The sequence below is a fragment of the Macrobrachium nipponense genome, chromosome 10 (assembly GCF_015104395.2).
Source record: "Macrobrachium nipponense isolate FS-2020 chromosome 10, ASM1510439v2, whole genome shotgun sequence".
Taxonomy (NCBI): domain Eukaryota; kingdom Metazoa; phylum Arthropoda; class Malacostraca; order Decapoda; family Palaemonidae; genus Macrobrachium; species Macrobrachium nipponense.
Window position 1 is genome coordinate 102,652,760 of NC_087204.1, and position 14,308 is coordinate 102,667,067.

At 47.8% G+C, this 14,308-nt stretch overlaps 1 protein-coding gene across 12 annotated transcripts in view; it reads right to left on the reverse strand.

The window, feature by feature from the left end:
• The window catches only part of LOC135223840 (dedicator of cytokinesis protein 1-like), a 340,518-nt gene that overhangs the window by 325,026 nt on the left and 1,184 nt on the right, over positions 1-14,308 (reverse strand). For all 12 annotated transcript variants that reach the window (XM_064262720.1, XM_064262721.1, XM_064262712.1 and 9 more), the window contains exons 2-5: positions 14,090-14,247; positions 13,414-13,531; positions 12,977-13,145; positions 5,117-5,316 (exon numbers count right to left, since the gene is read on the reverse strand). In XM_064262720.1, coding sequence (XP_064118790.1) covers positions 5,117-5,316; positions 12,977-13,145; positions 13,414-13,531; positions 14,090-14,247 — 645 coding nt within the window. The remainder of the gene's footprint in view (positions 1-5,116; positions 5,317-12,976; positions 13,146-13,413; positions 13,532-14,089; positions 14,248-14,308) is intronic.

Here is a 14,308-nt window from a genome sequence, read left to right on the forward strand (position 1 = left end):
TTTCAATACATCTGCTAATCCTGGGTGTGAACAATGGACAATTGCACACCTCGAATACGAGATATTTTGAGGGACAACCCCAAATCCGGAAAAATCATTCGCATTATCGCAGTGCGATGCAGCAAGAGACCATTACAGAATTCTGTTACCGTGCGGTAAACAGAAAGATGCAAGTCGAAGAGATATCTCTGCAGTAGATGGTCATTCATGTATGCGAGAATCCCCGTTAATCAGAGACTTAAGTCCGTGATTGTTGGGCAGAGATACGGTTGGTATTCAATCAAAGCAGGGGAGAAAGACATAACCAACCATGCATCTCGAAGCGGCAGCTGGTACTGAATTGCCTCGGGCAATTCAATACGCAGTAGCTGTCGCTGACTCCTCATCCTGAGTTGCCCAAGTAATCCTTTCCACGAAGGAATGCGTTTGGCTAGAACCACCGAGCATAAAAATATATGCTCGAGCAATTATATTTTAGGCGAAACAAATTTCGGTAAATACAAAAGCTGAAATGGTGTTGTCGTGACAAAACCATAAGTATATAAAATTGAAACTGGAAACTCCTGGGAGGTTGCAGGCAACCCGAGTTGCAGTTCAATTAGAATACTCCTCGTCTAAGTCGCAATCCGTAGAGTAACTAGGATATGCGCCTACCCCTCGGACAATTCAACTGCTTAGCAGAATCATGTCGCGAGGTTAATATACGTAGTATATTTGTAGGATTCTGAAACAACGATCTCCACCCTAAATTCTTTCCTTCAAGAAAACAAAATAAGGATTGGAGATCGACCACCTTCGATCTCTATCAAAGAGAGTGAAGGAGAAGTCTTCCTCGAAGGAAAGCTTCAATGGTGAACAGAATAACTAAGACGATAGTTCAAGCCAAACTGGATGTTCCCGTCCGTTCTTCTCTATTCCAGGTTGGTCGCCTACTGTGAGATACTCTTCTTTCAGCAGCAGTCTTCTTCCCAATGCTAGAAATTCCAGGAATTCGAGCATAGGCGAGGTTCCCGATTATCGTGTAACAATTATCGGGGATTCTCGTCTCGCTCACTTTGGACCGTGGTCTCGCCTAAGTGTTTGGAGATCGTAAAAAACTCGAACACTCTGAATGCGCTAGAAATTCCGTAGAATTTTAACCACTCTGCAAAACCCCACCGAATTCGTCAAACGATATCGGCTGGTGGTCCTCTCGATTCCCGTAGAAATCGAGAATGGGGCAGGATCCCTCCTCAACGACCGGAGCTTACGTCAGGTAGGACCCGAAGGTCCCCAAGGTAGCGCAGTCCCCAACGTGGGATCCTACAGATAAATCTCTGTAGGATCCCTCCCCTTTCCCTCGTAGCCGTAAGGAGAGAGGGAATGGGGGAGGAATTGGATACTCGCTCGCCTTCCCAGTGGAACTAGCAGTTGGAGAAGAGTAGGAGTAGCCATCGCCGTCAGAGTCTGGGAAAACGTATCGTCAGGAGAAAACGTTTTCCCAAGGAGGGTTATGAACTCGCCCTGTAGGTAAGGGTCTGCCGCCACTGTGAACGTCGTCTGGGTGGGGCCTGATCGATACCTGACAGGAGAGAGCCGATACCAGTCCTCCGACTCATTCCAGTCCTCATCGAGGTCGAAACCTCTCAGAGGACCGGAGGGGTATCTAAATACAGTGTCCGAAGACACATAGAAAACGCCGCTGTCACAGTAGAGGAGGTGGTAAGTAGCTTGTTCGACCGGCCAGATCTGAGAGAGCCTTCTTATCCAGAGACGAGAGACTCTGGTTCAAGACAGAATCGGCAAGCTCTGATCGCGGCAGGCCCACCGTCGGTTTGGGTTCCCTCTCGGGCCCCAAAACGACTCGAGCCGAGACGTGGCTCTGCTGGTGGGAGCGGCGATCCTTCCCCGGGGTCGTTGCGCTGACGAATCACAGCCATAACCTCGACAAAATTCCTCTGGACCTCGGAAGTCATAGCATCTTGCAGAGTAGGACCGTCAAGCCCCTCGAACAAGACATTCCGAGAACCTCCACCTTAATGAGGAGGAACTGCGATAGATACCTCTCAGATTCCTCCTGCCACTTGCGCGTACGTCCTGGTCGGTCCGAAGATCGTACCTGGTACTTACAGCGTCATGACGGGATCGTGCGGGGTATGGGCCCTCCACGATCACCCCGCTGTGCCTCGCTCTTCCTGGTGCAAAACCGAGGAAGTTGCAGGCACGGGAGAGGAAGACATGACACGCTCCTCTTCGCTCGCTGGCAGAACCAGCGTGGCTTGGAGGGCTGCAGGCGATTGCCAACTTGCAGGCCTAGTCGAGCCGTTTCCCAGGGAACTGCTGGACGGAGAACAGCGGCCCCGATCTCGTGTGCAGAGGAGTGCTGCTGGTCCCCCTATCCGCCGGTCCCTATGGGAGCGGCGGTCAGGAGACCTGCAGAGACCACTGTCGCAGTGAGACCGGTGCAATGTCCTCGCGGCGCGTCATACCGCTGGTACCAGCCGAGGCTGGCACCAACGATCGAAAGGGGGAAGGGGGAGAAACCTCTTCCCAGCCTCAGCCCGTGGCTGGTCAGAGAACTTCCATGTCTACCAGGGTTACCAGCTGGTCCGCTGCGAAGAGCGGCCGCTGGCCTTGGCGAGAGTCAACCTGAGTGGCTCTCACCAGCTTCTGCTCCGTGCCACAGTCCTGGCGCCGAGCGAACTCTGGCGCCAAAATTTGGCTATATGCTCTCCCGCAGGAGATCGTATACTCGGAACTTTCTCGCGAACGAGAGACCGAGCCGGAACCTGGCGTAGCGGGCAGCGCCGCAAACACCAGGCGAGGAAATACCGTGGTAGTCGGTACGCCTCTGGTCCCCGTCTTCTTCTTCTTGCGAAGGGGAGAGACGGGCCCTGTTCCCAAAAGAGCAGGAGGACCGCAGAAGAACCCCCCCTCCCACGTACGGGAGTGGAACGAGCCCTTAGAAGTTCCCGAAGGAGCCTTCTTAGGGGGGAAAGCCGGGTTACCAGGTGGTCGCTGCGAGAGCGGCCGGCGCTGGTTTGGCGAGAGTCACCTGAGCGGCTCTCACCAGCCTTCTGCTCCGTGCCGCGTCTTGGTGCCGAGCAACTCTGGCGCCAAAACTTTGGCTGCACGGTCCTCCCGAGGGAGAGCGTACACTCGGGATCTCTCGCGAACGAAAGACCGAGCCGGAAACCTGGCGTAGCGGCATCACCGCTAGCACCAGGTGAGGAAGTACCATCGCTAACTGGTACTCCCTCTGGTCCCCGTCTATCTCTTCCTTACGGAAGGGAGACGGGCCCCCGCTCCCGAAGGAGCAGGAGGACCAGCTGAAGGACCCCCCGTCCACCGGGGTGGGTGGGGGGACGGGGCCCTTAGAAGTTCCCGAAGGAGACTTCTTAGGGGGGGAGGCAGCCTTCTTCTTCTTCGGCTTTATGGGCCTTAAAAGTCGAAGGGGAAGAGGCAGCAGCAGACGATGAAGACGAAGATGACACCTTCCTCTTGCTTCTTCCTCTCCTCGTCAGCTCACGCAGGACAGTCGTCAGGTCCTCCATCCAGGCCGGAGCCGGGCTATTGCCGAAGCAACAACGACCGACTGCACCTGTCCGAAGGTACCTGGGACTGGGAAGATACACCGTGGGCAGGACCAGCATGGACAGGCGCAGGAACGAGGAGCGACAGGTACAGCAACCAGCTCAGGAGCGCAGGAACAGCGACAGCGGTAGACCCAGGGGCGAGCTGCTGGAACAGCGGAAGTCTGGGCAGGCAACACGAAAAACACAGGCGGCAGCGGCATACCCACCCTCGGTACGGCGGCAACCGGGCCTAGTAGCGGCAGACGGCGTCACCGACACAGCATGGGGATTTTAGACAGGCGGTGGGGAGCAGCATAAGCGGCCGTGGAGGTAGTAGTGGAGACCGCCCCAGACCTCGCTAGTACGCTGCAGCAGCCCGTGGATGCTAGGCACGCCCTGCCGCCGCGTGGTCCATACCTGTCCAAGGTCGTCTCCCACGGATGTAGCACCTGCGGTAGGACAGATAGATTAGTAAGAGGGGTTCCCTCACGTACGGGGGAAAGACATTGCCCCAACCCTGAATGCAGGAAGACCCCAAATACAAAAATACAACGAGGAAGCTGAGCAGGGGGCAGGAAAGAAGACGAAGAATCGGATACCAAGGAGTCGCGGGAGAGCTTTCCGACGACTTCCTGGCAGACCTTCGCTTCCCCTACCCCCCACACAGCAGTGAAAAGTAATATGAAAATGAACAGAATACTGCACTTGCGATTCACTTCACTGAACTTAAAGGGGAAAAGATCAATTCCCGGGTAAGAGCGGAAACTTTGATCCATAATAATATGATGCTATCATAAAATATATATGAAAATGAAACAGAATACTGCACTTGCGATTTCACTTTCACAGAAAATAATCGTAAGGATCAATTCCCAGGTAAGAGCGAAAATTGATCCAAATTAAAATTGATGCAAATAAATAAATGAAAATGAAAAGAATACTGCAACTGCGAATCCACTTTCATTTTGCATTCTATCATACAAAATAAGAGCTCGTCCGAGCGCAATCACGCTCTCGGTCAACGACACACAGGGCAAAATATAATGAAAGAGTACTTACATTTTTCAATTACACACTTTCGCCCAAAATACATGACTCGGCGCGAGCGCGCCAGCCCTCGGCACCAAGACATAATTCAAGGGTTGAATTCATGAAGAGAGGAAATTGCCGCATCTACGGCGATAGCTCCATGTTGGTTCATAATTAAGTAATGAAAATGAAAACAGTGTACTTACAGTTTCATTTTCAAGTCAAACAAACCATTAGTAGAAAACACAATAGTATAAACAAAGCATACGACGATGAAGCGGGCAGAGAGCGATGACGAACACGTCCTTCACACCCGCGGCCGAAAGCAAAAGTGATTTGTTGCGCGACTGTCGGACAAGCAGTTAACTACCGTTCTCCCCTTGTTCGAAGCTTACGACCGTTCCAGCTGCCGCTAGCTACTTCCTATTGTTAAAGGACCGGTGGTTTGTATTACGTATCGGAACAAATCCCTTCAGCTCATAAAAACACAGATTCCCTTCCGGCCCTTTTGTGAAATTACTCAGTTGACTCACCAAAGCCTCAAAGACTCTGTTGTCACTATCATCACTGGTAGAATTATTCATCAAAATCTCCAGAAGTACGTCAAGGGTGTCTTGCAAAAACACCATCAACTCCTCAGCAGGCACACGACGCAGACCCTCCAGCCGCTGCTGCAAGACTTTGGTGTCTGTTGAGCCACTCCAACCCCATTCCAGTAAACCAAGGAGTTCAGCTGTGGATTATATATAGAAAAAATTGTAAATAAGAGGACGAAAATCTAAACTATCATCTTGAACATTTTTAAGTCAGTTTTTCATTATTTGGAAGTTAGACCTGAAATGAGCTCTCTCTACATTATTCTCTCCTGTGCACTTTTTGCCTGAACTCCCATTAGGTCTTGTTTTCATTTATTCTCTTTTCCTCATTTTCCTTGGACTACCTACAGATCTTCATTCTGTTACTTCTATGTCTATTTTTCTTCTGACAAATTGCTCCTTTCCTTAATCATGAAATGCCTAAACCATCTCAATCCTGGAGATATTCTGTTTTCCAGTTGCTACACACCACAACTCCATCCTTTTCCCCATTTATATCATCTTCCCAAAAGCACCCAGGCCATAAATCTTACTTAACATTGAATGGTCCAAGCTTATGAAAACAGCAAAAACCCCATTCCTTGTCCAAATACTCCCCATACAAGTTTTAAAATACCAAATTTGTAACTAATTTGTATTTTTCATAACTAACAAACCTGAGGTCTTAACATTAGGATTTACTAGCGCCAAGCTGGAAACCGGTAGAATTAAAATTACACTTGTGAGATCCAGGGACTAATGGCATCTATACCAGGTCACGGGGCATATATACCCAGAATGCCCACGGCTACCTGTGACCCATCAGTTATATTTCTAACCAGTTTAGACTGCTAGAGGGGTGGTTCGAGGTGGGCCTTTAACTGTTAAGACCTCAGGTTTGTTAGTTATGAAAAATACAAATTAGTTACAAATTTGGTATTTGTTCATACACGAAACAAACCTTCGTCTTAACATTAGGATAGACTACTATTGGAGGGAGGTAAGTCTCTACAACTGACTGGAAGTTTTGCCACCTTATCCATTTCCGAATATATAGGGAAATTCTAGAGAATGGACAATGAACCTAGGACCAAAGATATAAGCGGATCTATTGGTTTCCTCCCACTGGGTGTAGATACCATTCTACTGTTTACTCTTGTCCCTTGCGACTGGATCCACCTTCACCCCTCTTTCCTTATATCCAGAGGGGTGTGTTGCTACTGAAAAGTATATCATCAGCTAAGATAGCTTCACAGTATGGCTGACCATCTCACCTGCATACTAGTCCGTTCCAGCACAGACGGTACTCTCCTTATATTGGCCGTAGTTAAAGGAGTAGGAAGAAAGTAGTAAAGAAAAAAAGACCAGTCATCCCATCCATTATTCTACTTTCATACCTTCATCTTAGACTAGACGCAAACTGACCCGCCAGGGGCACTGGATGAACTATATCACTTGTTGCCGCCACCACTGGACCCAAGGAAAAGGAGGTGTCCAAGGATCTATGGGCAACATCTTTCAAATAAAATGAGGTGAAAGTTGTTTGGCGCTTCCACACGCCAGCTTTCAGAATTTTATCCACAGACATGTTCTTCTTTTAAATGCCAGGGAAGCACTCACACCCCTGATGTCATGAGCTCTAGCTCCCACCTGGCTATCTGACCCTCTGTCTTCTGCAGTATAAGCATTTCTGATTGTCTCCCTTAGCCAAATGATAATGTATTCTTGGACACTTCCTTCTTGTTCCGTCCTGTACTTACGAACAACCCTCTGGCACCCCGGCCTGAGGTGCCTTGTTCTCTTTAAGTACTCCCTTAGTGCCCTGACGGGCACAGGAGCATTTCAGCTTTGTCGTGTCTACAAAGTCTGCCAAGGAAGGTATGGTAAAGGAGTCGAATCTGCCGTCTACTATTGTTGGATTTTGGGTCTTTGCCACGAATTCTGGGACAAACTCACACACCATTGATCTCCAACCTCTCGAGTGCTTTATGAGATATGAGAGGCCATGTAGCTCCCCACCCTTTTGGTTGAAGCCAGGGCCAATAAGAAGACTGTCTTCAGGGTCAGGCTCCTATCCGTGGACTGCCTTAGCGGTTCGTAAGGGGGTTTTGTCAGACTACTCAGTACCTTGGTCAGATCCCATCTGGGGCTTTTAGCTCCTTTGGTGGGCATGACTGTTCAGCTCCTCATCAGCATGGCCAACTCCCATGAAGACGATATGTCCACGCCTTTCATTCGTAAGACTGAGGCTAGAGCAGCCCTGTACCCCTTCACTGCAGATACAGACATATGTTTTCTGTTCTGAGATATATCAGAAAGTCTGCTAACTGCTGAATAGTGGTACCGAGTGGAGACACGTTCCCCCTACGACACCAATCACAGTATGCTGACCACTTCCCTTGGTATACTGTCGCAGATGATTTTCTGATATTAACCCCTGCCATCTGAGTTGGCTGCTTTTCCGAAACCCTCGCTCTCGGAGGAGATACTTGACAGTCTCCACCCGTGAAGCGATAGGGACTTCACCGACTGGTGGTACCTCTCCACGTGAGGCTGACACAGAAGGTTGCTCCATGGAGGTAACTCTCTTGGCACATCTACTAGGAGTTCCAGTAGGTCTGGAAACCACTCTGCTTTCGGCCATAACGGGGCTACCAGGGTCATCTTGAGGTTCTGAGACCGCATTACCCTGTTCAGAACCTGACGGATTAGCACAAAATGGAGGAAATGCGTACACGTCCAGATTGTCCCAGGGGTGTTTGTAGCGCATCTTCTGCTGCTGCCTCTGCGTCCGGACTACTGAACAAAACACTTCCAACTTTTGTTGTACCTGTTGCGAATAGGTCTATGATCGGTCCTTCCCACAACATGAGCATCCTGTCCACTACCTGTTGGTGTAGGGACCACTCCGTTCCCAGAAATCTGATCCCTGCGGCTCAACTTGTCGGCCACTATGTTTCTTTTTCCCGGAATATACCTGGCCTTGATGTCTACCAGGTTCTCTATAGCCCACTGGTGAAGTTGAACTGTACTCACATGTAACTGCCGAGAAACTAGGCCTCCTTGCTTGTTTATATAAGCTACTACTGTGGTGTTGTCCTGACATCAATACCACCGAGTGTCCCTTTACTCTCTCCCTGAATTCTTGTAGAGCCAGGAAAGCTGCTTTCAACTCCAGCACTTTATATGGAGTTCTCTGTCCTTGCAACTCCATTTTGCTGACACCAATCAACTCCTCCATATGGGCTCCCCAGCCTTCTAGTGACGCATCCGAGAACAGCAAGAGGTCTGGGGAGGATTGTTGAAGGGGGACACCCCCACTGTCAGATTGTCGTCGTCCACCCACCACAGCAAGTCTTTCCTCACTTCTGCCGACAAGGGAATTTGCTCGTACGGGTGTGATCTACTGTTGTGACCAAAACTCCTTCATCCTCCATTGTAGGGACCGAAGGTGTAGCCTTCCTTGTGGTACTAGCTTCTCCAGGGAGGTTAGGATTCCCAGCACCACCTGCCACTGTCTTGCTGGCTGTGTCTGCTTTCCCCAGAAAGGCATTCACCACTTGTTTGCATTTCTGTACTCTTTGGTCTGTCGGGAATACTTTGGCTTGTGTTGTGTCTATCACCATTCCCAGATATTCCAACGTTGACTTGGATCCAGCTGCGACTTCTGCTGATTCACCACAATACCTAGGCTGTGACAAAGCTGCAGGAGGGCCGCCCTGTCCCCTGACCGATTAATTTCTCCCTGGACTTTGCTATCACCAGCCAATCGTCCAGAATATTTATCTTGATCATCCTGATCGCCCCTGCCCCAGAACGTGCGCCTGCACTTTTGCCTCCGACACGTAGGGTGAACACTCTGTAAAAACTTGAGGAGACTTGTCAATCTGAAGCACAGGACCTTGAACTCGAAAGCTTTCCTGCAAGACTGAAGCGGAGAAATTTCCTTGAAGACTGATGGACTGGTATCTGAAAGTATGCGTCCTTTAGATCGACTGTCAGCATAAAGTCTCTGATTCTGACTGCTTGTAGAACCGTTTTCGGAGTTTCCATCTTGAAACTGGTTTTCCTTATAAACAGATTCAGCGTTGACAGGTCTATTACTGTCCTCCACTCCCCCGTTGGTTTTTTGGGTACCAGGAAAATCCTGCTGGTAAAAGCCTTTTGTCGGACTGCATACTTGTTGCACAGCTCCTTTTTCCATCATCTTCTTCACTTCGTCCTGCAGAATAGTGGCCTTCTGAGATTTGTGGGCATAAGTGACGTGGGGTAATGGTTGATCTGTCAGGGGTCGGGGTTACCTCGAACGGTGAATCAAATACCCGATCCTGAGAACATCCACCACCCACTGCTCTGCCCCTAGTTTCCTGCCACACCTTCCAGTGATTTGCCAGGCAACCCCCCACTGGTGTGGCCGAGTGATGGGAGGCGCCCATCCTATCTTCTTGAGCCTCGCCCCCTTCCCCTCCCCATTTGCCCCTTCCTCTGTTGTTTTCTATTGTGCAAAGGGCCGATGCGTTATCCTCTTTGGTGGAAGAGGGTCTTGTGACTCTATTAGGGATGCTATGTCTCACTGGTTTCTTTCGAGACATCTGCTGTTGTCTTCCCTCCAAAGGAATAGTTTGACTGTTAGAGGTTTTCCTAACTGCCTGTTGCACCAACCTATCGTTAGTGTCCATCCTTCTTCTATCTATCGCTTCTTCCAGTATGACCTCTGGCAACAGTAGTTGCGATTCCAAGATATCCCCATTCCTCATTGCTAACAGGGAATCCAAATCCACATTGCGGCTTAGTCTAGCCAATGCTGCATCTCTCCTCATTAGCAGGATATTTGCCCAAACATTGGCACTTACGTTTGTCAGGTACGCAATCGCCTTGGACCCTGACTGTAGTAATCTAATGAACAATGGTTCATCCACTACTTTCCTTGTTGCTTCCGAGGATGCAATTTTCGCCACTGCTGTTGACCAAAGGTCTAACCAGGACGCAGCCTGAAAAAGACAGAAGAAGCTGTTGCTTCTAACGTGGCAGCCTCTTGGTACGTCATCGAAGGGCAACTCCGTTTTAACCTGATCCAAGGTTAATCCAGGCCTTAACCTTACAACATTAGGGTTCATTGTCTAGACAGCAAAGGGACCTTCGGTGTCGTATAATATTTCCTTTGCTTTATCATTGGAGGGGGAATAAATTTAAATGATCTATTAGATCTTAAGGAATTATCCCTCCCTGCAATCTTTGCGTTTACGTGTTGCAAGACCGATTCCGCATGACTCGAACAAGGCAATTCATACGACACCTTGGTATCCCTCTTTAGTCCAAACGCCATGTCAATTCCAGGAGGAAGCATACTGGCCGTGTTTCTGTCTTCTCCGAAAGGCTATTGAATTGACGAATCAAATCAATAACCTCTGCATACGAGGCCAGAAACTCTTGGTTTTCTCCTTCCTCCGGCTCTAGTGTACCACTCTCCGTCACGAGAGATGTTGTCTCGCCTCTATCTTCTGACAGAACGGCCCGGATTCCACGGCCGCCTGCCCCTACGGCCGCGGTCCTCTTTGATCTTTGCTGGCCGCTGTTGGCTCGATCCCAGATAGTCAGCAGGGGAACGAGAACGTCTCACTCTTTCTCTGCTCACGGATCTAGAGCGGAGAATCTCGTCTAGATCTCCAAGATGAGGCTCCTTAAGACAGAGGTAAGTTCGTCTTTATTAGCATTGGCATCGTTTTCGAGCGTCGGCGAGCCCGGCCTCGGCCTTCTATCCAGACGGACACTGCCTTCCACGACGTATCCGCCGAGGTTGCCAACTCTCTATTTTTTTCGTACTTTTAATAGGAGCCTTATCGTCCTTCGTACGTATTTTGAACGGCCTTACGGGCGAAACTGGGACCTGCATTCCTATCTCTGCGACCTTTCGCCGCCAACGTCGATTTTACCAGAGGTATCGCAGTTTTTGCGATCCGAACTGGCAAACTCCGCCTCGGCCGCTAGCTCGCCGGCCGTCACCTCTCTCGCTTGTTCGGACTCTTGCGAAACGGCTTCGTCTGGCAACCTTGTGCTTAATAGCCACTGATTTTCCGACCTTCTTGCTGACTTGGAAAAAAGACAGTCTTCGTCCGAAGAAGAGGAAGAATTGATTCTTCTCCTCTTGGCCGAGGATCCGCTAGGAACTCCCGAATCCTCCTCCAACGCTTGACTGGCGCTCCGCCGTGACGTTATCGGACTTAGCGATGACGCCGAACTAGAGGAAGAAGACGAAGAAGGCGAATCACACTTTTTCTTTTTGTCTCTCTTATTCATTCTCTCCTCTATATCCTGTAACTTCTGCATTACAGTTTGCATTGACGGATCAGAAGGCGTATTAGCGTCTGGGAGCCGCGAAAAAGGCCGAGAATCGGTCTGTGACGTCATCAGCCTGCCATCTCAGAGTGTGACGTATGTTGTGACGTCATCCTCTCGTAGGGAGAGACTGAGAGGTTTCTGCTGGTAACCGCACGTTTGCTGCCAAATTACCTCCCACGTTCTGCATCGCTGTAAATACTGAGTGGGATGGTGAAGCAGCGGCCAAATTAATTCCCATAAATTGCAAGCCCGGGGGATGAGGACATTCAGCGCTGCCGGACCCTGCTGGAACCGTGACGTCATATATGCTCAAGCAGACCATCCAAGGTTGGTACGCTGGTAGGCCTAGCGCTGACCACGTACCATCTAAACCTTATGCGCTTGCGTAGCAGAAGCCTGGAACAAAGATGGCGGATCTCCCCCTCTACTTGCTGGGAACAAAGGAGAGTGCAAATTATTCATAAAATTAACCCAAGGCCCCTCCCGACGTTTCCGATACAGAAACCGCTAGGAGAAACCGAAGGGGTATGAGACAATTCAAAAGCAGGTGGAGAAACATATGGAGCAGCCTGGTTTATTACCGATACAAAAGAAGCCGGTAAGGTTTTGGTCATCCAAAGATGGCGTCACCCCCTTTCTTTTGTATTGGCTTTTCCCATAGAACTTCTTCCACTGTTTTCTCCACCGACCAACCGCGACAAACAGAACACGGATTAGTAACCGTATATACGTTTTCCCTGCACCTACTACACGTTGGATGAGGATCCGTCGACACCGAAAAGGTTAGGAACCTAGAACAAGGGAAGCCACTGACTCCTGGGCATTTCCTTTGTCTCCTCTTCGAAGCGGTAGACGATCCCGATGTTGAGGCAAAATTGCCATCATACCACGTTATACACTCTTACCACACACTGATCACACTTGGAGAAAGAAAAGGAAAATAATGAAAAATAAAAAATGAAATGGATAAAAAAGAAATGGGCAAACTGAAAAACCCGGCTTTAAATGAGATAGACAGTAACACGTCTTATCTTAAAGGCGGTAGGAAAATAACTGATGGGTCACAGGTAGCCGTGGGCATTCTGGGTATACATGCCCCGTGACCTGGTATAGATGCCATTAGTCCCTGGATCTCACAATTGGTAATTTTAACAATTCTACCGGTTTCCAGCTTGGCGCTAGTAAATCCTAATGTTAAGACCGAAGGTTTGTTTCGTGTATGAACAATTTCATTTTCCTTTTAAAACAGAACATGGGACACATCATGCTTCAAGTATCAAAGACCCATGCACTGAAAAAAATAAATAAATAAAAAACTAACACATACAAATAACAAGGTAACAAGGTATACTTGCTAAAATCACAGAAAAGAATAAAAATTCTTACCAACATCATGTACTGCTACTAAAGACAACAAAAAACTTGAACTAAAAGCAGTTTCCAATATAATATGCACTTGCAGCTGGAATACCAACTCACCATTCTGAGTTAACTTTGTGGAACAAAAAGTAGTGGATATGGTGAAATTATCCTTAGACGATGGAGCAAGCCCATAATTCCAAACTTTGTTCAGCTCTTCACCATTCACTCTCCTCCAAGATAATTTGAGGTAACTTATGTCATCATCTTGCCATTTCTTTGGATCAATCTGCCGACCAAAACAATCAACTCATAACATTTCTGACTTTGGAAAACATTTGGTAAATGAATATTTACAATTTCTGATTATGGAAATAATTTGATAAATGAACTGAAGTAAAAGGGTCAGATAAATATGAGAGAAAAAAATTCAGGTACAGTATACAACATATAAAAAAAAGCTTGTGAACTGCCTGTACTTTTAATTCAAAGATTTTGGTATCCTACTTACACCACACTGAACATTGAAAACAAAATATTTGATCTAACAAGTTTACCTTATAAATAATAAGATCATGTTCAGTGTTGAACAGGGTTGTTCCATTTTCCTGCATCAACTTCACAAAAGACATTGAAAAGGGCTTTTCACTCTTGTCCTTCACATCATTTGTAGACCTGAAAAGAAATCATTACAGAACATTACACCTTCAATTACACAAGTTTCTAAAACAGAATACCTGACTGAAGTCTTGAATTGCATCTGTCTAGGAATGTTAACAGGTTCACAACAAACTTATTACTTACGCTGCTAATTTTCTTTGTAACAATGTTCCTGTACAAAATGTTCTCCATATACAAACCACAGCAGTAGGTGCAGCCACCCAGCCAGCTATATCTTCTTTTAACATGGGAATGAAGAGTCTGGGATTCATGAAAGACCCATATTGTGGGCTAATTTAAATTATGCATTTCTTGTAGGGTAAATATTTTATAAGCTGCTTTTTGTTAACCATGAAATACAAAGTTCTGGCTCTGTAACTGCACATAACCAAGAAACATTTACGTCATGCATGCCTTCAAAACTAATGCAGAAAAGATCTTTATGCACTGGAATTGAATTGCAAGAATGTACATGAGGAATTCTTCCTAGTTTTGCCTTTCTTACTATGACTAAAGATGCCACTCGACAATGCTCCCAACCACGCTACATGTCAGTATTGTACTTCTCAATACCTGTGTTTGAACGTGAATTTGATGTGGGCTTTCTTGAACTCTTCAATGGGTAGAGCTATTTTGACTGTTTCCATCCACTTCGGCTTATTTTCATGATGGTAAGTGACAGACCGGTACTCATCAAGTGGCACCTTACCGCATCCTTGGTGTATCACTCCCTGAGGTTGAAATGACAAATTAAGAAAAATCACCAAAACCTCAATGAAGTAAATAAAAATC